At 41.4% G+C, this 27,342-nt stretch overlaps 1 protein-coding gene across 2 annotated transcripts in view; it reads left to right on the forward strand.

The window, feature by feature from the left end:
- Positions 1–1,413: 1,413 nt before the first annotated feature.
- paplna (papilin a, proteoglycan-like sulfated glycoprotein) overlaps positions 1,414–27,342 on the forward strand; it is a 155,466-nt gene continuing 129,537 nt past the window's right edge. For both annotated transcript variants that reach the window (XM_028822019.2, XM_051919912.1), the window contains exons 1-3: positions 1,414–1,581; positions 20,347–20,408; positions 21,978–22,093. In XM_028822019.2, coding sequence (XP_028677852.1) covers positions 20,352–20,408; positions 21,978–22,093 — 173 coding nt within the window. In that variant the 5' untranslated portion in view covers positions 1,414–1,581; positions 20,347–20,351. The remainder of the gene's footprint in view (positions 1,582–20,346; positions 20,409–21,977; positions 22,094–27,342) is intronic.

Consider the following 27,342-nt stretch of genomic DNA (forward strand, 5'->3'; position numbering starts at 1 on the left):
CATGGGTGGGGCTCGGACCAATTGTGCTGACTGGTTGACCAAAATTGATGAACTTTGGGGAGTTATCGGTACAGATAGAGCACCACACTTTACACAGTATCACTCTTTTGTGCCTCCTCTTCGGTGCGCCATGCCATGCACGGCTACGAAGCAGTAATCTTCTCCCTTGTAAAGTCACGATTGCTTCGAAGCAGTAAGATGGGGAGGATTAGGGATACCCCATGAACTACCAAAAGCACTGCACTTGACACTGTATAACTTTCACATATTTTGCACCGGTGATAACACAACACACAAAAGCGGGCCAGTGCCTGCACCTTACAGAAACTCATTGGTTGCTGAAAACAAAGTACCTTTCCTATTCAGAAAATAAGGACTTACTGAACACTAGCTGTGTTACTCATCTAAGACAGGTTGAAGTCTAAATAATCAATGTAGACTTCACTGTTAACGTTTGTAGTACACCACCCACTAGAATGTTATTTGCAATGTGTACTGTATAGTAATAAAATGCATTATGTTTGTCATTCCAACAGATGCCACTTCACAAAATTTGTAGTCATAAAATGAAATACAGATGGCGCATCACAAACATCAGCACTGCTTTTCTGAATCCCATACCAAATAGCATATAACACAGACATAGCAACTGGACAGATTAGTGTGAATAGGCATTCTGGTTTGACCGGGGTAGTACCAGTTTCAGGCTATGTGTCCTGTTTTCTCCAGAAGAGTCCAATTTTTATGTATGGTGTTTTGGAATTGAAGAAAATGTCCTATTTTTTCCCCATTTTTAGATCTCTGAAATATAAGGGGGAAAAACATTTTGATTTCATGTGTAATTTTACAATTTACATGATAGTTAATGGAGAAAAATCGCCCATCTTCAATTTTATTTGTGTTTAGCACACTTGCTGGATTAATGAATTGTGGCACCATAACAATCTGGTCGGCTTAAGTTGCCCGGTTTGGGACTTTGAAAATCTGGTCAACCTAACTCAGACGCTTGTCACTTTATTAAGGTAGATGGGGTTTCATTACAGGTGTGACTGTTAAACAGGTGGTTTAATTGCCCAAAAAGGCTTCATTAAAGGTCATTAGCGTTGTCCGTGTCACCAAAGGCGAATATAAATTAGCAAGGGCAGCAATGGCACTAGGCGGCCACACACCGCAGTTTTACATCACGGATCATCTCTGATGAAGGAAAAAAAAAAACAGCGGAAAAAGGGACAGATTGATGAGCCAGCATTAAATATGCGTATGTGTGTGTTTGAATGGATGGTGTCGGAAGTAAACTGGTAAATTAAAGTATACTCTGGTCACTTGACGTGCCCGAAATCCGGTAACGCTCCGCTCGCTTCAACGCATACAATTACACGGCCGCATCTCTTGCATATTTTTTTTTCCTTCTTTCCCAAACTTTCAATCGCTTACCTGAAGGAGTTAAAAGTAACTCGACTCCCCTTGTCGTCCTGCTCTTCAGGGGAGGGAATTGAATATAAAACCCCGGCGACCGCTGGCGCGGTACTTTGACGCTCGCCAGGTGTTTTGTGGAGACGGAGGACGAAGCAGAACGGACAAGTAAGTGCGAGGCGCGCCTCAAGGCAGACAAACCCAACGCTTGTGGTTTTTCTTTTCTTTTCTGTTTTAAAAACGGCGGTCTATTCCGGCGCGGCTTTCCACCAGCTAGCGGCGGAGTCCATGAGAGTTCAGGGAATGCGCGGTAAATACGGGAGTGCGCCCCTTGTGGAAAGCGTCGAGAAGGACGCGCTAATGAAGGGGCAACAGCAAAGAGTCAAAACAGTAAACTGCGTCCCGTCACTGGGAGGTAAGCCGCTAACGCTTCATTAAGTACTGGGGGGCTTTCATTACCTGTTATTAAGTATAACCACATAAACAGTTTTTTTTAATTGTCATGATTGTCTCCTACAAAGGCGAAACTGCCACCCTTGTTTTAACTTGTTCGGAGAAAGTCCCAGTGTGTTATTTTAAAAAGTAAAAAGGTGTACAAACGCAGCAGAACTTGGGCGTGTCAGGATTAACGGAACGCCCTGACTTGCCTGCCCTTCACTTTCTGAGGCGGGGGTGTGGCAGTCCTGGATGGGACGGGACGGCGGACCACCATAGCAGGTCAATAAGGTTATTGTACACAGGTCAAGGTTGCACTTAGGCCGCGGTACTTCATTACGGGGTCATTATTGTCCTATGGGCGTGACGTGTGTTTTTACTTTTATTTTTTCCTGTTTATTATAAAAATGAGCCGAACCCCGTTGACATTTTTAGGGGGGCAGTGAAGGCCAGTCGAGTGGTCTTACATCATGAGATTGCAGTTCCAGCCTAGCATGGCAATTCCCAGGCTCGCTCTTCCGTCGCTCCTGCGCCTTACTGCCGTTTGTTCCAATCCGTTTAACATTCACGGTCATTTACCTCGAAGTTTGATTAGATTGCTTATGTGTTTTTCTTTTTTCTCATTTGGGCTTATTCTAAATGAGGAAGAGTAGCAGCTTTTCTAGGAAAAGCAAAAATCTTTGCATTTTTTTGCACAGTTTTCCTATAAGTTCACTTTTTTCTATGTAGTTTGCTCTCTCCTAATAATGAGAGATTAGGGCCAAGTGGAGTAGACCCCAGGTAAATTAATCTGAATGCTGCAATTTCATGATTAGTCCCATTGACCAGGTTACTACAAAGTAATGATTTAAACAACCAGAACCCATGGATTAGAATAATGAAAATTACGATTTAAATCTTAATTTAAAAAAAAAAAAAAAATACCACTTGCTGTATTCTAATAAAGCAAACATAGTTTTGATATTTCTGGTGTCAAGCCCACTAGTCTTCCATGTATTAGGATACAGTTAATGGTGGATGCTCCACAGAAAAAAAGTGGATTAATAGGAAAACAAATAAGAAAAGTTTAAGAACTTTTAAACTATGGCAAAAATACAAACATAAATATAGAGCATAAGAAATCTGACAAACGTGAAGTCCATTTGTCGCTCAGTTGTTTAGCTCCTTGCTAAGCTGTCCCAAAACCTCATCCAGATTCTTAAAGGTTCAACTCCATGGCTTGGTGGTTTGTTCCTGATTCCCAAAACTCTTTGTGTAAAGAGGTGCTTCCTGGCTTCATTCTTAAATGCACTTCCTCTTAATTTCCAAATTGCAATAAGAAAAAAAAGACATGCAAATTAAACAATGGAATTCATTAAAGAGAAAATTGCTCACTGGTTGTAACAAAAATCTGAAGCTTCTCGGTAATACAGGACTGGGCTTGGAAAACAGTGGCCAGCTATCTACTGCCTATGCTGAAGTGTCTTTGAGGCTCTGAGTAAATTTTAGATCAAATGTGTGCCAAGTTTCTGATATCGTTTTACTCTGAATTTTGTTTTTCTGCCCGCAAGTGACCATACAGGTGGAAATGCATTAAACTTGACAGGGATAGTATAGTACACTTATGTGTGTGTGTGTTCATCTGCAAACACATTTTCAACAATTTATGAAAGAATTATCCAGCTAGTACAGTTTTTCTCCGGGGTTTTGTTCTTTGCACAGTTTTGTGATTCTGTAGCACAGAAACGGACGTTAGGGTCACATGAGGTCACCTGATGTGTGTCTTTTATTAAATTAACAGGTGTTATGTATTTTTAAAACATTCGTGGCACCAGAGAGTAGCAACTTGTTGCATGTGGGACAGACGTACAAGTAAAGAGACATATAAATAGAAGATAGAACTTTTGTTTGTCCCCATGGGGAAATTTGGCTTTTAACAGAAGCTCACCAAATCAATAACTATATACACACACTATGATCTGAACACACCAGAATGACTCAAGAAAATTAGAAAGAAAGAAAACCTCTGACTTGGCGGTCCCAGTGAGGTGACGTATTGTGGTTGAAATAAAGGATCTCCAGTAGCATTTCATGACACACTTATACTGTACTAGCTGTGTAAGCCCGGGGTCCAAAAAACTATTGAATCCGTCAGAAAAGAAATTGAAATGTAGAGATGTCAGGTAATTGAAAGGAACTACTCTGGGCATCGCTTTCCTATGTTTCAAGAGCTGATGTGGTGGCCTCGCTTGTGTATTAGCGGCAGGAGGAAAAGTAAAAGGGATACCGTTTTGCCAATGTACTTGTCTCGCTTGTGGAGGAGTTTCTGTCTTTTCTCTGCGGCTTTGGCAACAGAAACGCTTTCTTATTCTAACTCGTTAACTTGGGGCCGCCTTGCTGGCTCTCTGAGTTTCATGCTGCAGGAGCCTAGCACTTCTGGGCCAGCCAGCCAGACAGACAGACACAAACACACACACGCGTGTAGACGTTTAGTTTTCTGTTTCCTCGGATGTGGAGCCCTTACCCCGACTCCACCTCTCACTTCCGGGCTGGACAGACAGACAGACAGACAGACAGACAGATACACACTTCCATGCACAGATGTTTATATATAAGTTAAGCCATTGGCTGGAAGTCCTCAGTGTTACTATGTCAGAGGGAGGATGTGGAGCATTGTTCATAACGGCACTCAATTTTGTCTACAATCTCTCTTTTGCTATCTCCAGGGGGTCCAGAGTGCATCCCATAACTGAGCCTGCCCTTTTAATTAGCTCACTAGCACAACACACCACACTCGCCATCACAGAGTTGTAGAAGATGTGAAGGATGTCGCTAAAGCATTAAAGGAACACCGGAATTTGATCTGCCCTTTCTTCTCTAGTTTCTCTGTGTTCGGAGATCAGTCCCCACCGGACCACATCCACTCCTTGATTAGTGACCAGATACAGAGGCTGTTTGGTGTGGCAAAAATCAATGACCAGTTCTCTGCAGACAATTCTGTCCACTCCAAAAAAACAAAGTTCTTCACTTGTCTCTTCTGCTGTGTCTTATTGAGAACAGAATCATCAGAGTATTTCACTGCATTTGTTAGCTGAAGGAAAACTGGCTTTAGTGTTTATATGTTCAGCCATGGGCAGCACAGTAATGCTGTTGCCTCTCAGTAAGCAGATCAGGATTTACATCCTGGGTGCTCACAGCATGGAGTTTGTATGCTCTGTTTATGTCCATTTGGGTTTTCTCACAAAGACATGCAGGTTAGGTGGATTGGTGATGCTAAATTGACCCTAGTGTGTGTTTGTTCCTCCTTTAATGTACTGGCACCCTTTTCAGGGGTTGTTCCTGCCTTGTACCCTGTGCTTGCTAGTATAGGGGTCCTGCCGCCACCCACAACCCAACTCAGGATAAGGAGGTTTGAGAATTAGGTGGATGGATGAATAAATGATCTACCATTAAATGTAACACTGACTGAACTGCAGTCAAGTACAAGCAGGTTTTGGCCCATGCACAATTTAACAATCCATGTGCTGTTCCTGTATTCTCGTTGGAGCTGCTGTGGTGGCCATTCATACTGGTTTTCTGCTTGTATTGGCTTGACCAGCGTGTTTAGCATCCTGTTATATGCATACTCTATAGTGGCCACTATTTGAATCACATGAAAAGACAACTGACTGTAAATAAGTTGTGGGGAATAACTCCTGTGCATTAGCCTCTTGGATACAAATCCCATCTTCTGCTTCTTCTTTCAGCTGCTCCCGTTAGGGGTTGCCACAGCGGATCATCATCTTCCATACTGCTTGGTATTTATGACTAAAGAGTGACACCTGAACATAGCGCATTTAACAAGCACAAATAGTAGTCATTACCTGTAATGTAATACTGTGCACAGAATATGGTGAAATTCTTACTTTTGTAGTTGCAACTCTAAAACACAACAGGTCACCACTCTCCAACAACATGATAAACAAGATGTATTAAAACATAGAGCTGTGTTGGTCAAATCCACTTAAATGATACGCTGCTTACTCCTGTTTCTATGTTCTCATGTTTTGAAACCATCTACAAAAAAAAAAAAAAAAAACCCAGAGGAAATCTTGAGTATCATTAGCATTCGTCACTCGTGCTTATTAATGTCATTTGTCCATGGTTTAGGTGTGTTTTTCCAAAGAGTGACAAAGTGCAGACATTTGTGCAAACGATTAACCTAAAAGAGGAACGACTTCTGTATTGTGGCTTTGCTTTTTCATAACTAAAATAACATGGTTTTATTTTTCTCAGACATTTTGAAATAAATAACAGAGGAATATCTTGAAAAAGAGACAATGGGCTCAATTACACCTACTTATTTATCTGAATAAAACCTGGTAAAAGTTTTCTATATAGACAAAATAAACAATTTCAGCATGGTTAATTAGTGCCTCGAAAGCTTGCATATTGTAATCTTTTTAGTTAGCCAATAAAAGGTGTCATTTTGCTTGACTTCTCACAGCATGGTTAATTGAAATAAAAGTGGAAATGAACTGTGACAGAAGTCTGTAGGCCCTGTGCCCTGGCATGCTGTATGTACTGTGAAAGATGCCCAGACACAGACAGACACTGAGACAGCCAGAAGTGCAGAACATACACGTTTAATTTTCTTTTGCCTTCTACACAGCACACACAGTACCCAAAACACCACAATAATGCGCACAGTCCTTTCTTCTCTTCTGCCACGTCCACTCCACTCCACTCTCGCAAGTTCTGTCTTCTTCCTCCCGACTCTGGCACCTTGAATGAAGTGAGGCAGCTCCTTTTATAGTGCACCTGCCCAGGAGGGCTCAACAGCTGTTGCAGCACCCCCTGACCGCACCTCCAGATTTTAACAGGGCTGTAGATAACTCCAACTCCCATGAAGCCCTGCAGGAATCCAAGGCACCTCTGCAACCCAGCGTGCTGCCCTCTAATGTCCTGGGGGAGGTTCTGTTAAGCCCACACTTGGTCCTCTGGTCCTCTCATTGAAGAGGCGTCCCGGCCGTCTGTGACAGTACCCACTTTGAATTTAGCACTAGAGCACCAGCAACACACTGTTTAGGCCATTTTAAAGTCAACGCAGTGAGCACATTGTCTTTGCAAGTCTGGACTGGAATTGTTTGTAGAGTTATAGCCTGAAGTTTGATTTGGTGAACTGTTTAAATGCTGCTTTAGATCGGCTTCTTTGCAGGGGGTGGCACTGCCAGGTTTACACCAAGATGGTTATCTGCTGAAAGTAAGCTCCCTTCTGCTCATGGAAGTTGTTGTCAGCGGCAGGTGCTTACTAGTGGTGTGTCATTCACTTTGGTGTGTTCTCTTGCAGCAGTGTCATTTAAAACTTTATATGAATGTTTCTAAAAGAAATGTGTTGTCTTAGACAGGGGACAGTTAAACAAAGCATTTGTCTCAGGGGTAAAACACATTTGTGTGCCTATTCTGTTTAGACAATTTGTGCAAAAGCAGAAGTCTTTCAACTGAGAAGGTTTAGGGGGTTTAGCGTTGGGGGGGCTTTGGCCTTAGTTTTGATTGGATTAGCTTGAACTAAAACTGGCAGCAGTGGTGCTCATTTAATTTCCTTTTGATTTATATAATGGACTGAGAATGCCACACAAGTTCTGTTTGAAATAGTAACAAGTATTCCATGGCACATAAAACTAGACATAGCACTCCACTATAGGCCACCATTTGAGAACTCCTCATTCTGGATGTTCGTTCTCAGTTCAGTTCATACAGTAACAAAACAAAACAAAAAGAATAATGGTGACTGGAGTTGGAATGTTTTGACTGTGGGTACTCAGCCATGGTCATAATGTAATAACTGTCTTTATTATTTTTGAAAGCATTCATCTACTAATATGTTTTGTTCTCACTGTAATATAATAAATAATATGGTCAGAGGTTGACTCACTCATTTTCAGACGATTCTCTTCTTACTGAATTAGTTCCCAGAATTGCTATTTCAGGATGAATTCTGCCATAAAGTGGTCTCCTGGCATAACAACATATTTAAGTATTTCACAGCTCGATTCCTTATTTTTTTTAATCCAGTACTACATCAGGGTTGGTTAACATTTCAGAGGAATTTATCAAGTATGTCTGAGTATGTCATACACAAGTGTGTTTTGACTTTCTTGATTGTTACAACAAAATGTTTTTTTGAGAAACCATTGTATAAGTTCACTTCTCATAGATAGATAGATAGATAAACTATCTATCTATCTATCTATCTATCTATCTATCTATCTATCTATCTATCTATCTATCTATCTATCTATCTATCTATCTATCTATCTATCTATCTATCTATCTATTCTCTTCCGCTTATCTCAGATCGGGTCGTGGGGGCAGCAGCTTGAGCAGAGATGCCCAGACTTCCCTCTCCCCGGCCACTTCTTCTAGCTCTTCCGGGAGAATCCCAAGGCGTTCCCAGGCCAGCCAAGACACATGGCCCATTCGGTCTCAATGTCCCCCACCTCCCTCGGGATGTGGTCGAAGTTCTGCCGGAGGTGGGAGTTGAAGCTACTTCTGACAGGGGACTCTGCCAGACGTTCCCAGCAGACCCTCACAACACAGACATTTGGCCACAGGTCCGACGACACGACCACAAAGTCAATCATCGAACTGAGGCCTAGGGTGTCCTTGTGCCAAGTGCACATATGAACACCCCTATGCTTGAACATGGTGTTCGTTATGGACAATCCGTGATGAGCACAAAAGTCCAATAACAAAACACCGCTCGGGTTCAGATCGGGGGGGCCATTCCTCCCAATCACGCCCTTCCAGGTCTCACTGTCATTGCCCACGTGAGCATTGAAGTCTCCCAGCAGAACGAGGGAGTCTCCAGAAGGTATGCCCTCTAGCACCCCCTCCAGGTACTCCAAAAAGGGTGGGTACTCCAAATTGCTGTTCGGCGCATATGCACAAACAACAGTTAGGACTCATCCCGCCACCCGAAGGCGGAGGGAGGCTGCCCTCTCGTCCACCGGGATAAACCCCAATGAAAAGGCTCCAAGTCGGGGGGCAATAAGTATGCCCACAACCACTCGGCGGCTCTCACCTGGGGCAACTCCAGAGTGGTAGAGAGTCCAGCCCCTCTCAAGGAGATTGGTTCCAGAGTCCAAGCTGTGCGTCGAGGTGAGCCTGACTATATCTAGCCGGAACCTCTCAACCTCACGCACTAGCTCAGGCTCCTTCCCTTTCAGAGAGGTGACATTCCACATCCCAAGAGACAGTTTCTGTAGCCGAGGATCAGACTGGCAAGGTCCCCGCCTTCGGCCACCACCCAACTCACACTGCACCTGACCTCCTTGGCCCCTCCCATAGGTGGTGAGCCCATGGGAAGGGGGACCCACGTTTCCTCTTCGGGCTGTGCCCCATGGGTGCAGGCCACCAGGTGCTTGCCATCAAGCCCTACCTCCAGGCCTGGCTCCAGAGGGGGGCCCCGGTGACCCATATCTGGGCAAGGGAAAATGTCGTCCAAAGGTTTGATTCATCATTGGAGGTTTGTTGAACTGCTCTTTGTCTCATCCCTCACCTAGGACCAGTTTGCCTTGGGTGGCCCTACCAGGGGCATAAAGCCGCGGACAACAGAGCTCCTAGGATCATTGGGACATGCAAAACCCTCCACCACGATAAGGTGGAAGTTCAAGGAGGGTCTATCTATCTATCTATCTATCTATCTATCTATCTATCTATCTATCAATTATTTGGTATAGCTATTGGAGCTGTCACCTCACATCATTTGGATCCTGGTTTGTTTCTGCCTTGGACTTCTTTCATGTTGTGTATGCTTGTTTTTCCTGTGTTCTTATGGTTTTCTCCTGCATTACAAACACATACAGTAAAATAACTGGTGACTTTTAGATAGAACTTTATTTGTCCCCATGAGGAAATTTAGTTTTTACAGAAGCTCTTTAAATAAATGCATATATGATAGGTAGATAACTAAGTAAATAAATAAATATACACACACCAGTATGACTATAAAGGAAGAAAATTGAAAAAGAAAGAAAACTTCTGACTTGGCGGTCACAGTCCGAGTGAGACATTGTGCAGACATACTGCTGTTGGTACTCACTTTTGCTGAGTAATTTATTTTCTGGAAGTCCTCAGTGGGAGGGTGTGCAGCATTGTTCATAATGGTACTCAGTTTTCTTTTCTTTCTCTTCTTTGCTATGACCTCCAGGGGGTCTACAGTGTGACCTGTTATCCTTTGTGTACAGTCTTAGGAGAGGTGGCATGGTGGTGCAGTGGAGTCTGCATATTCTCTCCATGTCTGTATGGGTTTTCTCTGGGTGTTCTGTTTTCTTTCCACTGTCCAAAGACATGCAGGTTAGGTGAACTGGTGATCCTAAGTCCCTAGTGTGTGTGTGTGTTCACCCTGCGATGGACTGGCGCCCTGTCCAGGGTTTGTTCCTGCCTTGTGCCCTATGCTAGCTGGGATAGGATGTAGCATCTCATGCAACTCTGTTCAGCACTAAGTGGGATCGAAAATGACAGACTGACAGTCTGGGGAAAAAACAAGTTAATTTATGTTTATGCAAAACCACTTTTTATATTGTTCCAAAATGGCTGATAATTTCACCATTTTAAAACACACCTTTAAATTCACAATGACTTTCATTTGAAACTTTTTTGTGAAATACAAAGCTGTGCAACAACAGATAAATTTCACAAAATGATAAACTGAGAGGCTGATGTTTAAAAAAAAGTTAAGGAAAAAAATCAAAAGAATTAATGAATGAAATGTGAGAATGAGTGGGCTGTTTTCGGTCAAACACTGCAATTTGAGAAGACAATTGTAATATATCTGACACAGAAATGGCTTCTCTGTTGTCATACTGTGCCTTAAACTGATAACAAGAGTCAATTTAAGGGTTTTATAAGGAAAATGAGAAGATGAGGGGCTACAGAGCAATAATGAACATCTCCCAGTAGGGTCCTTTCATAGTGGGGTGAGGCAGTGTGCTGCTGAGAGCTGTGCAGACATGACAGGTGTACACTTGAGCTGTGACGGGAGAAATTTCTTGAGTGACCTGGGCCTTAATGTGTGACATTGTGCTGGAATCTGCAGCTCATAGAGTTACTGTGTGCAGTAGTTTACTTTCTTACTTGACAGTTCTTGTCTTTTCATCACACACATCAGGCATTGGTGTAAATAAATGAACAGCTGTTTGATTATTTTTATGTTGTCTTAAAAGTAAATGCACTATTTTCCACCAAGAATTTATTCCATTTTAGTATCTTGTTTTAGAACGTTGTCAGCTTTTCTACTAGTTTATTATTTTCATGATTAGCAAGGTACCTTTCGTAATATCCATCTATTTATTTTCTAACTGTGAGTAGTTTAGAAGATCTCAGGGAGCTCCAGCAAGAGAAGGCACCAGTTCATTACAGTTGTTTCAGAATTGCTTCATCTTAATGAGTAAATATAAACACAAATATTTGCATGCTAAAAATTGTTAGTGAGATATATAGCTGTTCATGGCTCCTTAAAGGATGTGTGATCTTACTGTTTCACCTTATATAGAACTACAACCATAAGCTGGCTAAGCTGATAATGAGTGATATTTTGAGGATACAGTTCATATGTCCATTTTTATATGTTCAGGGTTCAGGAGGCGTGGAGTCTTTTGTGGCATCCTGACCACAAGGCAGTGTTAAGTTTTAATTTGTTCTTTGAGAAAAGCAATCAGAACTGCAAAATTTTTAAAACTTGGCTTTTTAGGTTTTGTCAATGCATGCTGTATTATGAGTGTTAAGTTTCTATTAAGGCTTAAGGGAATGTGGTACCATTTTGTTCAGTTTGTTAAGGAGACATAAACAAAGAAGTCCAAAGAGAACTCCTGAGCGGACCTGTTAGGTTAAATTGAGGACGTTTACCTTTCACTTGATGAATGTCGCTTTATAGGGTGCCTTTCCAATAACAAATACTTAAAACCTTGAAGAATTGCAAAAATTGTGATGCAGTAGTAAATGCTGTTAGCTTTGCCTACACCAGGGGAAGGCAACGTCGGTCCTGGTGAGCCTCAGTGGCTACAGGTTTTCATTCCAACCCAATTGCTTAATTAGAAACCAATCATTGCCAATCTCAGACCTTATTTAATTTTATGGCTTGTTAGTCTGTGCAATGTAAGGCTCTTATATCGTAGATTTTTTTCCTTTCCAAGGATATCATCCAAATGATTTGAAGCCTAAAACAGATCATTTTCAGTCTGTCAGTGTTTTATTAAATCAAACAGTGCATGACGAACACACAAAGATGTAATTGGAAAAAAGCTAGCTGGAGAACTGCTGGCTACTTTGTCTTTTACATCTTATTGCTAATAAGGAGCAATTAAAACACTGAATGCAGCAGTTTAAGATTGAAATAAGCAATTAAGGTTGGAGAACCTTAACAAGCGAGACCACTAAAAGGAAGCATCAAAATGTCACTTAAGCAATATGTGCTTCATCAGCAATAATTGAGTTCTCGTTAAGGAACTGGGTTGGAACAAAAACCTGCACATACTGTGGCACTCCAGGACCGACGTTGCCTACCCCTGGCCTACACCATGGTATGTCTTGATTATAACAGTTTTACAAATTTAGAAGCTCTGAATGCCATCCATCCATCCATCCATTTCCCAGCCCGCTGAATCCGAACACAGGGTCACGGGGGTCTGCTGGAGCCAATCCCAGCCAACACAGGGCACAAGGCAGGAAACAATCCCGGGCAGGGTGCCAACCCACCGCAGGACACACACAAACACACCCACACACCAAGCACACACTAGGGCCAATTTAGAATCACCAATCCACCTAACCTGCATGTCTTTGGACTGTGGGAGGAAACCGGAGCGCCCGGAGGAAACCCACGCAGACACGGGGAGAACATGCAAACTCCACGCAGGGAGGACCCGGGAATCGAACCCAGGTCCCCAGATCTCCCAACTGCGAGGCAGCAGCGCTACCCACTGCGCCACCGTGCCGCCAGCTCTGAATGCAAGATGTATATTTCTACTTTTTTGCCGTTATGGTTTTGCATGACATTTTATTGCTCTAATTTTTGAGAATCTGGGTGACAGTCCTTTACACTGTTAAAAAAATGGTATAATTGTTGTGACTTCATGTGTTGTAGTCTTTGACTATTATTGCAGTTCCTTTAACACAGTGTCTATTATACAGTTACCAGTAACAGTGCACTGCACTTTATCGTGCAGTGAATACACTTGACTTGAGCATTCCTAGTTTTCCTACTCTTTCTCTGTACGTTTATCATTCGTTTGCTCAGAGGTTGATGCACTTGCTGTTCCTGAGCAGTTCTTCTTTTCCCCACCCTAGTGGCCTACTTCTTCTCTTCTTTTGTCGGCATCTTTTTGCATTAAAACTGATTAAGTCAGTGTTTGTGTTGCAATTACTTAGTATGTTTTCCTTAATTTTTCACTTAAGCTGGCACTTAAGTCTTTAATCTGCCTCAAGAATGATTTAAGATATGAAGAGGTAGGGGAAGTGATGGCGAAGGTGGTAGGGATGAGAACGGCACCCGTATGCATGTGCTGCACGGCCGCCCTGCAGTCCGCTGCTGAGAGTTGATTCTACAATAAAATAAAATAAAAAGAGGTATAACCTTGGAGGTCAATCATCACCCCGAAAGCGGACAGTAGATGTCACGTAGTATATGTGTACCAAATTTCAGGTCAATAGTTCAAACAGTTTGCAAGCTGTAAGTGATTTAAAATCCTTAACAGACAAACGCACAGCCACAGTAGCATATTATATAAGAAGATGTAAGCAGATAATATACACCTAAAATTGCCTTTACAAAGACGATATCATTTTTGAGGTGCAATGTGGCCTTGTATAGTAAGTCCAGTCAAAAACGAAACTGCCAACCCAAATAAAAATGGGAATAGTTATGTAAGAAGAAGAAGTATAATAGCTTTGCACTTTTTGGTTTTGAAATATGTTCTACTTCTGTGGAATGGCCTGGTGTCCTCTCTATATCATTCCCTCTTTGCGCATAGTGGTGACATGTTTGGATCTGGTTCCACAATCCCCGAGTTAGAGCTGACATGCTTTAATATGTGTGTTTGATCAATGTTCTGTAACTCTCGTATTTTTACAGTTCTCCTTTTTAATAATAGTGTCTTCAGTTCTGCAAATAATTACATCTGTTTCACTTTAAGTGAATTTCTAACACAATTTGTTTTTCCTGAACATGCATGATGAAAAAACATAATCTGCTTTAGTGACAAGAACCTGTTCATTTGTCCCCTCCACTGTGTCCTGCGTGACAATTGCATTCTGCTGTCTGTTGTTACATATTATAAGATATGGGAGTTTTCTGGAACCCCAAGTTTCATTGTTAGCCAGGTTGATTCACAGCTAGTGTAAGAAGTGTTTCTTTTTAAGCATTTTTAGAGGTGTAATGGTTCCTTTTTTTTTTTTTTGAGAGTAATAAAACAGGTTAAATTCTATGCCACGGAGCTCTGATTAGGACATGTCAGAACTGGGTGTGTTTATTTTCCCTAAGGTTCATGTATTTCATTCTTTTTCGTGATTTATGTTTAATGTGGTGTGTGACCTCAGTATGTCTTGTGTAGTACATTTATGTGTCTGTGTGTGTGTAAGCCCACTTTATGTAGACTTAGTAAGCAGTCTTTTTAAAATGATGGTTGTTGACCATATCTTATTCCCGTCAAAATTTTGACTTCACTATAAAATAACACCTGTGCAAAAATTGTATATGACAGGTCAACAAAAAAATAACAGATTTCTGAACTTAAATGTCTACTTTTTTAATGTATTGCTATGCTCATGATTACATATTTCTCAGTTAACCCTATTTTCGTGATTTGTGAGGCTGGTTGTAAAAGTTTAGGCATATTTGTTTACTTGAAGTAATAGCAGTTTATGATGGCATCTGAAAATATTGGTCGCTGTTTTATTCTGGATACCTACAGTATGTTTCTTAGATGCTTTTCTACTGTGTTTATATGAAGCAAGAAATTGGGTTCAAAACTATGGACTTCAAGAACCTTCAGTTTGCCCTAACACAAATGTAAGTAAGTGGGGCACAAGTTGTTTTTCAGTGCTGTGCTCACTGTCTGTTTGTTGGTTGTACTCATGACAGTAAGTGTCCTGCTAGTACTACTGCTACTGCTGTCTTTTAAATTTGTTGCTTATTCTCTCCTGTTACAGAATAAACTGAATTTTATTGAATTTGTTTGTTAGAATATTCTAGATGAGAATTGGCCATTAAGGCCTACAAAGCTCACCAGTCCTATCCACTTAATTCTTTTATAATAACATCAAGTCGAGTTTTGAAAGTCCCTAAAGTCTTACTGTCTACCACACTACTTGGTCACTTATTCCAAGTGTCTGTGTGAAGAAAAACTTCCTAATGTTGGTGCCACATTTACCCTCAACAAGTTTCCAACTATAGGACCATGAAATTTTTCAATAACAAGTTGTATCCGGTTCAAACAGCATATGGTAGATCTCAAAGCATGAGTTTGCCATACTGCTTCTATGGTACAGACACTTTTTAATAGCTAATTCGCTTTTGCTGGTATCCCATGGAAAACTTAATAAGAAAGAAATGGCATGAATAATTAGGACAGTGGCCACATTATTGAACTAAAGTGTAAGAAGATGCAAAATCCACGTCTCTCTTGTTTTTTCAAGAAGGCTACACAAAGAACTTGATCTTTATCGTCATCCTGTACTAAACAAACGTATACCTGAACCTCTATTTCTGTAACCTGCTTGTTAAATATAAGAAGTCTAGAGACCCTCACAAAGCTTTTAGTGTGCTCTGCTTCCATCAACACAAAAGGTCAGCCTTTGAGATGACATTTAACAGCAATCCATTGGGTCACCATTTATTAAATACTAGTTGTGCTGCCTGTCTAAGATGTGTTGAAATTTAAGTAATCAACGTGGACTTCAGTGTATTCAGCATTAACATTTGTGGTGCACAGGGCATGTCAGGTCAGGATGGGGGGCATGCAGTAATACAATGCGTTGCCGCATCCACCACATGACGAATAAGCTCAGGATCCTGGTTGGCAACCCCCAAGGCAGACATGCAGTCCAGTACCACCCTTCAGAAATGACTGTCTGTCTGCCACTGCCAGGTCTTATGTGGGAGTCCCCTTGGCCTGGTACTGCCATTCGGATCCACAGCAATGGGAATCCTGTCTGCCAGATCACCTTTGGGGAATTGTTCCACATGGCCGTAGTGCCATAACTGACGCTCCCTCACGGTGCAGGTAATGTGCCTCATTGGGGACTCCGTGAACAACACAAAGTCAAACCAGCAGTACCCAAGGATTCTCCGGAGAGACACAGTACTGAGTCCAGTCTTCGTCTCAGGTCATTGGATAGCGTCCATGTCTCATGACCATATAGCAAGACAGGAAGCACCGGGACTTTAAAGACTTGGACCTTTGTCCTTTTGCATAGATATCGGGAGCGCCACACACCCCTTTCCAGCGACCTCATGACCCCCCCATGCTCTCCCAGTCTGTCTACTGACTTCATAGGAAGAGTCACCAGAGACATGAATGTCACTGTTGAGGTAAGTAAACCTCTCGATGAGGTTGACACTCTGTCCGCAGGCAGACACACTGCTGATGGCTGTGCCCAAGAGGTCATTAAAGGCCTGGATCTTGGTTATTATCAGGACACTTGAAAGCCCAGACACTCAGACTCCTCGCTCAGTCCCTCGAGAGCCCCGATCAGTGCTTCCATGGACTCTGTCAAGATCACAGCATCGTCAGCAAAGTCAAGATCAGTAAATCTTTCTTCACCAACAGATGCCCCACAGCTGCTGGACCCCACAACCCTGCAAGCATTGAACAGAGTAGGAGCAGAACACACCCCTGACGAACCTCACAATCAACTGGGAAAAATGCAGAGGTTCTGCCTCCACTCTGCACAGCACTCACAGTACCAGTGTACAGGCCAGCCATGATATCCAGCAACTTTGAGGGGATCCCGTGAAGTCTCAGGATGTCCCACAGGGCAGCTCGATCAACTGAGTCAAACGCTTTACAAAAATCGACAAAGGCTGCAAAGAAACTGCTAATATTTGTGTTTGCGGTCCATGAGAACCCTCCGTGCCAGGATGTGGTTGATGGTAGACTTCTTAAGTGTAAAACCAGACTGCTCCGGTCACTGGTAGGTGATCATGTGATCAAGGATCCTATTGAGGACAACCCTACTAAGGATCTTACCCGGCACTGAGTGCAGTGTTATCCCCCTGTAGTTGCCATAATCTAAGCGATCACCTTTCCCTTTCCAGATAGGGACGACAAGTCCTGTTTTCCAGTCAGTTGAGATGAAGCCCGTCTCCGAAATGGAAGCAAAAATTGTTTGCAATCCCAGGAGGACAGGCTTAGCACCAGCCTGGAGAAGTTAACCCCTTGATACCACAGATCCCCGCAGCCTTCCCTACCCTCAGCTGGTTCGCCACCTGTGCAGTCTCAGAGAGATTGTAGTGTACAATCTATTGAAATGTATTTTGTAATGTGTGTAGTATTTGTGATGGAATGGCAAATGCCAATGCATGTGTCTTTGTTATATGCTGTTCAGTATGGGATTCATAAAAAACTGTGTTACTGTTTGTAAATGTTTGTACTGTTTGTACTGTTTTAAAGCTACACCTTGCTTTTTAAGGCACTTGTGCCATCATACTTGAAGTTTACAAAACAGACAGAGCAAAATGTCCCAGTCGTGGGGGAGGCTGTGTCACGAATGTTGTAAAATTGTTTGTTGATCGATGAAAGTAAGCTGGTTTATTGTAAACATTGACAGGGTGATTATAAATAAAGCCTTTAAGATGACAAACAGAATTTAGAAATAATGCAATAATACAGTCACAGTGCATTGTTGCTGAGGAGAAAGAAAACCACCTGCTTTTTGATCGTTGTGATGAATGTTTAAAATGTTTAACACACAACTGCTATAATTTGTTAAAGTGAGGGTGGGAGTAGAAAGATCTGCTTAGTGTGCTGGATAATGTCCTCTCTACATGTGGAAATACTGAGCCTATGCATACTGTACATTTGATCTGGACTGAGGCTGGCTCTGTGCAGAAGTGGTCCGAAACTTTGGGAAAGAGAGCAGAAGTGGGGTTAAAAATTTATGTTCACTCAACCCTCTCATGAACTTGTGAGAGGTTAGATGCCTAAAAATAAAGCATTAAAATGACATACTGAAAATGAAGAGAAGAAGAAGCAAATAATTATCCACAAGTAGACTGACCATGTTAGTTATGTGAAGTTCATGGTAGGTGGCTGCTGCTCAGCAGGAACTTGTCTACGGGTAATGGCAAATGTTAAGGCACCTTTTTTATCACTTGGTTGCTTTTGTAAGTAGTGAAGTAACGTGTGAGGTTTGTGATTTGATATGGTTTTAAAGCTTTACTTAGAAGACTTAACATAGAATTAAACGTAATAGTTAGCTTCTGTAATCACAGTGCTTTGTGTCAGTTAATTTGTAATTAACTCTGCTTGTGTTGGCTGCTGTTTGACTGGTACACCATGAAGAACCTGAATCGTGACTTATATTGTAAATGCATGAAATGAACAATTCAGTTGTATTCATTCATTTATTTAATTTAGTATATATGCAGTTCACTGTTGATATGATGACTTAGTCACCTTACAATAATCATAGTAAAGATTTTACACTGCCCCTCAAATAATCAGATAACATTTACTTTACAAAAATATTTTAATTTTAATATTTGAAATTAACTGTAATTTTCATCATCCCCTTGGGGACTAATAAAATCTATCTATCTATCTATCTATCTATCTATCTATCTATCTATCTATCTATCTATCTATCTATCATATAGTGCCTTATTCATCTAGATATCTTTATTTTTATATGTTTTTCCAAGTATAAGTCATAACTCCCATATAGTCCCTTTCCTATCGGCTTATCTATGATATTGTGCCAGTCTTATGTGTCTATCATTTTTGTTATATAACACTTTTTCTATCTGTCTGTCTGTTTATATTATCTGTACAATTACACTCCATTTGTGTTCATTGTCATGCATTTTACACTTACATTTATTTGTTTAGCAGATACTTTTATGCAAAGTGACTTACCAAGAAGGTCAACATAATCAAGTAAACGTTGGTCTAGAGCAGGGGTAGGCAATGTCGGTCCCGGAGGGCTGCAGTGGCTGCAGGTTTTTGTTCCAACCCAGTTTCTTAATGAGAAGTCAATTATTGCTGATGAAGCAGTTATTGCTAAAGTGATATTTTGATTCTTCATTTTAGTGGTCTCGCTTGTTAAGGATCCCCACCCTTGATTGCTTATTTCAATCTTAAACAGCTGCATTCATTGTTTTAATGGCTCCTTATTAGCAATAAAATGTAAATGACAAAGTAGCCAGCAGTTCTTAATCTAGCTTGTTTCCATTTATATCTGTATGTGTTCATACACTGTTTGATTTAATAAAACACGTAATAGAAAATGTGACAGACTGAAAATTATCCGTTTTAGGCTTCAAATCATTTAGGTGATATCCTTGGAGATTAAAAAATCTATGATAAAAGAACCTTACATTGCAGACTAACAAACCATTAAATTAAATAAGGTGTGAGACTGGCAAAGTTTAGTTTCTAATTAAGCAGTTGGGTTGGAATGAAAACCTGTAGCCACTGTGGCTCTCCAGGACCGACATTGTCCACCCCTGGTCTAGAGGACTGTTTAGTGTGATAGAACAAGGTTGCAAAAACAACCATCACACGTGAAAAGCTCAGAACAAAATGACAGCAAGTTACAACTCTTAGACAGAAATTCACCCAACAAGAAGGTCTACAGATATTTTCTCAACACACTCAGAATGTCAAATGGAGCTGGGCAGCTCATTCTGCCAGCCAGGAGCTATGCATGAAAAGTAACAGGTATAACACACCGGCACATATTCACACTCACTCAAATGGGACCATCAGGCAGTGGCGTAGCTGGTGGGGGGGGGGGGTAAGGGGGGGACATCTGTCCCTGGGCGCAGCATCCAGGGGGCGCCGAATTGATGTTCCCCATTGCATTTTGGCAAACAGGAGGGGGTGCAAATCTTCAGTTGTCCCTGGGCGCTGAAAACCCTATCTTTGCCTCTGCCATCAGGGCGTTCTATGAGCACGGCCAGGGGCCCGTGACGGCAAAGGGCCTCTTCACCAAGATTTTTTGCTCCACCTCTTGATGAAATGATGGAGTATTTATCTACGAGTCGAAATGATCACCCGACTGTGATGAAGCGGTCAACTCTCACACCGAAATCAGAAGTGAAAACTGCCATCCGTGGACTACACTGTTAAATGTCTGATCAGTTCTCTGTTACAGAGCTCAGTCATGCAGGGGCCTGTAGAGGGTCTTAATCCATTCTCGCATGGGATGAATTTAGAGTTGACAAGTTTGAAGAAACATTTGACAATGTTAGATTTAGATGCTACAAGAATTGCTCTGTGAAACTGATGCTTATGTGCTACCTTAATTTTTTTTCCCCAGGGAGAATGAAGGTGTTCTGTTTCCTGCTCATCGCCTACCTAATGCCATTATTGGTGTATAGTGTAAGTTTTTATATTTCTTTATCTATAAAAATGACTGTGTAGGAACAGATTTATTAGTAAAGTTCTTCTTAATATACAGTAGCTATGTTTCTCTAATTTATTTAAGTGAAGTAACTTTAAAGTAATGTTAAGGCATTTAAATTAAAGAGTCTTGTTAAACAGTGTGGTATATTTTTGTGCCCTGTTTCCATTTGGTTTGGGTTTCCTTTGTCTTTCATGACTATTTTAACAGCATGCATTCTAATAATTACCACCAAAGTGCTGTCTATGGTTTGTCATCCACTTACTGATCTCCTCTTATGTTAACCAAGTCCCATTCAGTTAGTGGGCGGCATGGTGGCACAGTCTTAGCATGGCTACCTCACAGTATTTAGACCAGGGTTCGTGTCCTGGGTCCTCCCTGTGTACAGTTTGCCTGTTCTCCCCGTGTCTGCTTGGGTTTCCTCCCACTGTCAAAACACATGCAGGTTAGGTGAATTGGCGATGCTAAATTGATCCTAGTGTGTGTGTTTTGTGTGAGAATGTGTGTGTGTTCGCCTTGTGATGTACTGGTGCCCTGTCCAGGCTTTGTGTCTGCCTTGCTCCCTGTACCAGCTGTGATAGGCTCCAGTCCCCCACTCCCCACTGTTAGATGCTGACATGACATTCATTTTGTTGCTGTCACTTTGGAAGTTTGTGATGCTTTCAAACTCCCGAGGGAATCCTCCACACACTCATGTGTTTTACCCCTTTGTGTTTCCTCTGTGCTTATGTGCACCACACTTATGCTTAAAGGTTTTGTCATAGTTTGAAACATTGGAGAGCATTTTAAACGTTTATTGAAGTTAAACTGGGCAAAAAAGAAATATAATGTAATATATTCACTTTTGAATTTTTATTAATCAGTAAATGTTTATTAGTTGTGTCTTTTTGTTTAATGCTCTCATATTGATTAATATTCATATCTGTTCATGTCTAGATTTTTGGGGACAGCAAATGGTACAATAGTAGGAGCAGCTGCTTCAGATAATGTCATGTTATTGTTTAATCCGCTTAATCCTGTGCAGGGTCATAGTTGGGGGGGGGGGGGGTTGGGGGGGGTATCCCAGCTAGCACAGGAGGCAAGGCAGGAACAGACCCTGGACAGGACACCAGTCCATTTCAGGGTGAAAACACACACACACACACACACCAACCCACACACACTAGAGCCAATTTAGTGCCGTCAATTCATGTAACCTGCTTATCTTTGGACAGTGGGAAGAGGAAACCCATGCAGACATGGGAAAAATATGCAACCTCCACGCAAGGAGCACCCAGGACTTGAACCTTGTTGCACCACCAATGTGCCTCAAAGTAATATTTATTAATCACTGATTTACTTTCTCTTTATTAGACATTCAAAAGGACACCAAATAGGTTTTTCACTTTATTATTATGTTCTATTATAAATCACCTGCTTACACTCAAGTATACAGTATGTTGTAAAAATATAAAAGTATGGCAATTAGTAATAAAAATAATTTAGGCCAGAATTTGAAACACTTCATTAACAGCATAATTTAGTAAATAACAATTGTAATATTTCAGGTTCCAAAGGTGAAAAGACAGACGGATTATTGGGGCCCTTGGGGAGAGTGGGGTGAATGTAGCCGGACTTGTGGCAGAGGGATAATTGTTCGCCAAAGGCACTGTTACTCCCAAAGGTACTTCTACGTTTTACTTCTAAGTGTTTTAGGTTTAACACATTTTTGATTTTGCCTAAAAAGTTACAATTGTATCACTCTACTTGTATTGGGTAGATTCTGTGAAATAGACATTATTGCTGTTATATTTCAGCCAGGTGTCGTGAAATAAGAATCCAAGCACTAAAGCGTGTAGTTCCACACACTTCCAATAATGCCCACTGGCGGGGATATCATCATCAAACCCTGGCTAGTAATGAAAAAAAAAAAGATTCTAATACAGAATTGATAGACGAGAAAAATGCAGAAAAATCACAAGGCATAAAAAATTTACAAAAGCACATGAACTTGCCACTCCAGAGTGCATTCACAGTGAACCGCCAGGAACTGTGGGAGACCCTCTAAATTTAGAGGATGGAGGGCAGTTCCTGGCAGTGATTGAGGGGACCACCCACAAAACACATGGAACATAACTAAAGCACCTTATATACATAAACACATTCAAAAATAAAAAATGAATAATGAACAAAAGGGTCGTAAAACATGAAATTGCCAGGGGAGGAACCCTGCATGAGACATGACACATTTATTAATTTATTGTAAACCTGAAACCAAGGGTGAAAGTCACCATGTTTGGTTTCCATCTCTTTTGCCATCCAAATATCGTTTTTACATGTATGTATAAAGTGGTAAATACTGGGCAGCATACAATTACAAATGTGCACTCCCACTAGTTGGTTACCTACATATCTTCCTCCCCTGGCTGGGGTTCAAATCCATGTTTGTTTTTTTGTTTCTCTTTTGTTCATTTTTGATTTTTTTTTATTTATGTCGATGGTGTGTATCATTCTTTATTTTTGATTTTGTGTATGTATATAAGCTGCCTTTGTTATATTCCATGTGTTTTGTGGTGGGGCCGCTTGCCAACCACCGCCAGGAACTGCTCTCCACCCTATCTGGAGGGTCGCCCATCGTTCCTGGTGGTTCATTGTAAGTACACTAGGGAGTCGGTACGTTTACATGTCTTTATTGTTATTCTTTGATTTATTGGATTTCTGGATTTTTGACCTTTTATTGTTTCTTTGGATTCTGTGTTGGGACTTTTTTTTTTCTTCTTGCCTTACCTTGCCTTGCTGGCAACTCCTTCATGCTCTTTGGTGGTCTTCAGAGCTTTATAGTGTGAGTGAACATTTTTTGTGGAAGTAAGCTTTTCATTTTATTAAGGTCCTGTGTTTGCCATCATTACTAGCTAGGGTGTGATGGTAAATCTTCCCCTGCAATGGGCAATTTTGGAAGTGTTTTAGCCACGTGGAACTCTGTTTATAACAATTACTAGCTTGTTGTAAGTGCTTAATGATAATAAAATATGGTTTGGGATAAATAAGGTTTTAAAGAAAAAATAGAAGCACTTTCCATGACTTCACAGTCAGAATTCAGCATAACAGAACATATATTCTTTCATGCAGAAGTGCTGTTAGGTATGTAGAATGTGCAAATCTGTACAGAATAATCATTGATTAACTCCCTAAAGGGAGTGAGTGGTGTAGTAACGTGCATCACAAAATGAATTGAAAAGCCTTCAAGCAGATGCAGAGGCAGTGATTTTGCAGATATTCAACACTATGTATGTAATTACTTCTATTTGCTACTATAAGGAATACATCATATTTATATTGATTTGAACCTTTTGATATTGTAATTGTAACATTTCATTCAATTTAAAGTTTTTTCCTAAAAGACACAACCTAGTATTTGGTCACTTTGTGTATACAGTGCTCTCCCAAAGTATTCTGATAATAAAGGCAACAGTCCTGTTTTTGCCTTTGTGGATGACAGGAGTTCTTGAGACATCTTTAGACCAAGAATGATGTCTGTCATAATTTAAGTCATATTTGTATTTTTTATGTACTGTTTTGCAGGTGTCTTGGTGCCATTTTTTTGTATATCATTGGATTGAATTTACACGTGTGTGTGTTTGTTTCCATTTTGTGCATAATATCGTTTTGTGGTCACTTGTTAAAGACTAGTAAGCATTCACCTTTGTATTTGAATTTAACTTCTATAACTGGTTGAAGAAGGCTAGCTTTTGTAGCAGTTTCCTTTCATCCTTATTTTATATTTTATTTCTGGTTTTGACTATTCAAGATTACAATTTACGTTTGTTCCCCTTGGTTTTGGATGCTTTATTGACCTCTAGTACAAATTCCCTTGAATTACAACTTCTCACCACTTCACCATATTAGAAATTCTGGATTATCAATTGCTACAGAGATATAAGAGAGGTGCATTTACACTACCAAACTTGATCCAGAATGGAATGTAATTTAATTGTTCATGCATATCTGTGTAATGTAGTAGAGTTACAGTGTAAATACTCTACCAAATTGTGCCAGCATCTTGAAAACATTTATAGTGGGAAAAATGATCACCAATTTACAAAAAAGAATAATATGTAGAGTGTTTTTCTGCTCTTCTCGTTTGATGTATGAAATGGCATCTTTATTGCCATCAGCCATTGCCTTCAGGGGGTGCACCAAGCCTCAAAACCCAGACACAACTACACAAGGACTGTCCCACATTCAAACCAAAGAGAAAGAGAAGTTAGGAACACACACTGATACAGCGCATTGATGCACTCACCACACGACAAACAACCTCAAGACCACAAATTAGCACCTGAGTGTAGCTGTGCAGCGGGCGACACCTCAGCACCACACTAGTTTGAATTTGATGGAATAGTGGGAGGTTTTTTTACAGCGGCTGGAGTGCCAATCCTGCCACCAACCCCCAAATTTCCCTTGCAGGGCTGGATGCAGGTTAACGTCATACCAGGACAGAGCAATTGCAGGTAAAGGGCCTTGTTCAAGGGCCCACAGGCATTTATGGGATTTGAACCAGCAACCTTCCGATTGCCAGCACAGATCCCAAGGTCAGAGCCACCACTCCACCCATGTTCATCGAATTTTTATTCTTATTTTCACAGAGTACCCTTGACAGGCTTCTTTTCCTCAGTAGTACACCATTCTGTTCCATGGCAATCCATTGTAGCCAATCCAATCCTTTTTTTTTTTTTTTATTTCTTTTCTCCTCCAATCTCCCCAGGCGAATGTTGTCCTGCTCCGCTCCCGACTGCAAGTCCCTGAGCCAAGTGGAGGGTTCTTTTTAAATTCCGGACCCAGGAGTACTTCCGACGCTTAATCAGTTGCCTTCCAGAAGCACTTCTGGATCAGGAAGGATCAAAATAGTCCTTGTATTTTCACTATGTGAGACATCCCCCTGGTGGCCCACACAGAACCTGACAAGGCAGGCCCATGGGACCACAACTCCCATGTTGCCCTGCAGGCGAACATAATGAGACTTGCCAGACAGGATGCTGGTGCCCAGTGTAAAGAGAGACACTCTGCCCATGGAGTGATAAAATAACATCCAGTAATAATATACCATCATTGCTCATGGGGATGTTTAGTGGAAACATTTGTGACAGCATAAACTATATATTGAAAGCTTGGGCCATATGTCTGAACACTCAGTAGAGTACAAATGACCAGTCCTATAAATAATCTGTTTTATAGAAATACTGAAGTCCTCCTTTATGGTGTGTGTACATAACCTTGTGAAATATGTCTGTGAAGATTCTCTGTCATCCAGGTGAAATTATCTGGTAGTTGAGTCATGGCAACTGGACTCCTTACTTGTTATGTAGATATGTTTCACTGCTTATCCAAACAGCTTCTTCAGTCTGGGGAATGTTGTTAGAGACCACAATTTTATCCTCCAAGATAGTTTCACTTCACACCTGCCCTGAATAGGCTCGTTGAGTAAAACAAAGAAAGAGGGAGGTGTGGGTAGATGTAACCACCACACCTTTTAACAGCCCGTCCTACCCTCATAGAGTGGGTTGTTAAGAGTGGTCCACCTGGTGGAGGTGTGAATTGGGCCTGATTTTCCTGGGGATGGATGAAAGGGCAGCATGATAAATTGAAGACAGGTTATGCCTAAGGCCTCCACCTCTGTTGAGTGAGGGGTTGTTTATTTGCACATGCAAAGCTTCCCTCACCCCTCTCTCAAACCACTTGTCTTCTCTATCCAATATCTGGACATTAATGTTCTCAAATGAATGTCCTTTGTCCTTCAAACGGAGTTACACAGCTGATTACGGCCCTGAGGTGTTACTCCTTCTGTGCTGGGCCATCCTCCTGTGTAGTGGCTGTTTGGTCTCTCCAATGTACAGTTCAGGACACTCTTTGCTGTATTGAACGGCATATATTATATTGCTCTTCTTCTGTTTCGGCATCCGGTCTTTGGGGTGGATGAGTCTCTGTCTCAGTGTGTTTGAAGTGGACAGGTATGTGGTGCTGCGGTGGGTTGGCGCCCTGCCCGGGATTGATTCCCTGCCTTGCGCCCTGTGTTGGCTGGGATTGGCTCCAGCAGACCCCCGTGACCCTGTGTTCGGATTCAGCGGGTTGGAAAATGGATGGATGGATGGTATGTGGTGTTTTCCAAAAATCCTTTTTAATTTTTCGGACACACCAGCCATGTATGGAATAACCAGGTTCTTCTGTTGGTCCTGGGACTCCGACTGTTCCGTTGTCCTTTTTCTGGAACAAGATCCTGCCTTGTTAAAGGCCCACTTGGGATATCCACAGGCTTTAAGGGCTGTCTTCAGATGCCTGTTTTCCTTCTTCTTAGCTTCTGTGGAAGTGGGGATGTTCTCTGCTCTGTGGTGTAGAGTCCTGATAACTCCTTGTTTGTGTTGTATTGGGTGATGTGAACATCCAAGTACTGAGGTGTTTTCCGAACAAAGATTTTTAGTGAAGCAGTGTTTAGTTGTATGAAATTAAATCAAATGTGAAAAACTGGCTGTGCAAAAATTTGGGTACCCTTGTAATTTTGCTGATTTGAATGCATGTAACTGCTCAATGCTGATTACTTGCAACACCAAATTGGTTGGATTAGCTTGTTAAGCCTTGAACTTCATAGACAGGTGTGTCCAATCATGAGAAAAGGTATTTAAGGTGGTCAGTTGCTAGTTGTACTTCCCTTTGACTCTTCTCTGAAGAGTGACAACATGGGATCCTCAAAGCAACTCTCAAAAGATCTGAAAACAAAGATTGTTCAGTATCATGGTTTAGGGGAAGTCTACAAAAAGCTATCTCAGAGGTTTATACTGTCAGTTTCAACTGTAAGGAATGTAATCAGGAAATGGAAGGCCACAGGCACAGGTCTGGCAGGCCAAGAAAAATACAGGAGGGGCATATGCACGGGATTGT

The sequence above is a fragment of the Erpetoichthys calabaricus genome, chromosome 16 (genome assembly GCF_900747795.2).
Source record: "Erpetoichthys calabaricus chromosome 16, fErpCal1.3, whole genome shotgun sequence".
Lineage (NCBI taxonomy): Eukaryota > Metazoa > Chordata > Cladistia > Polypteriformes > Polypteridae > Erpetoichthys > Erpetoichthys calabaricus.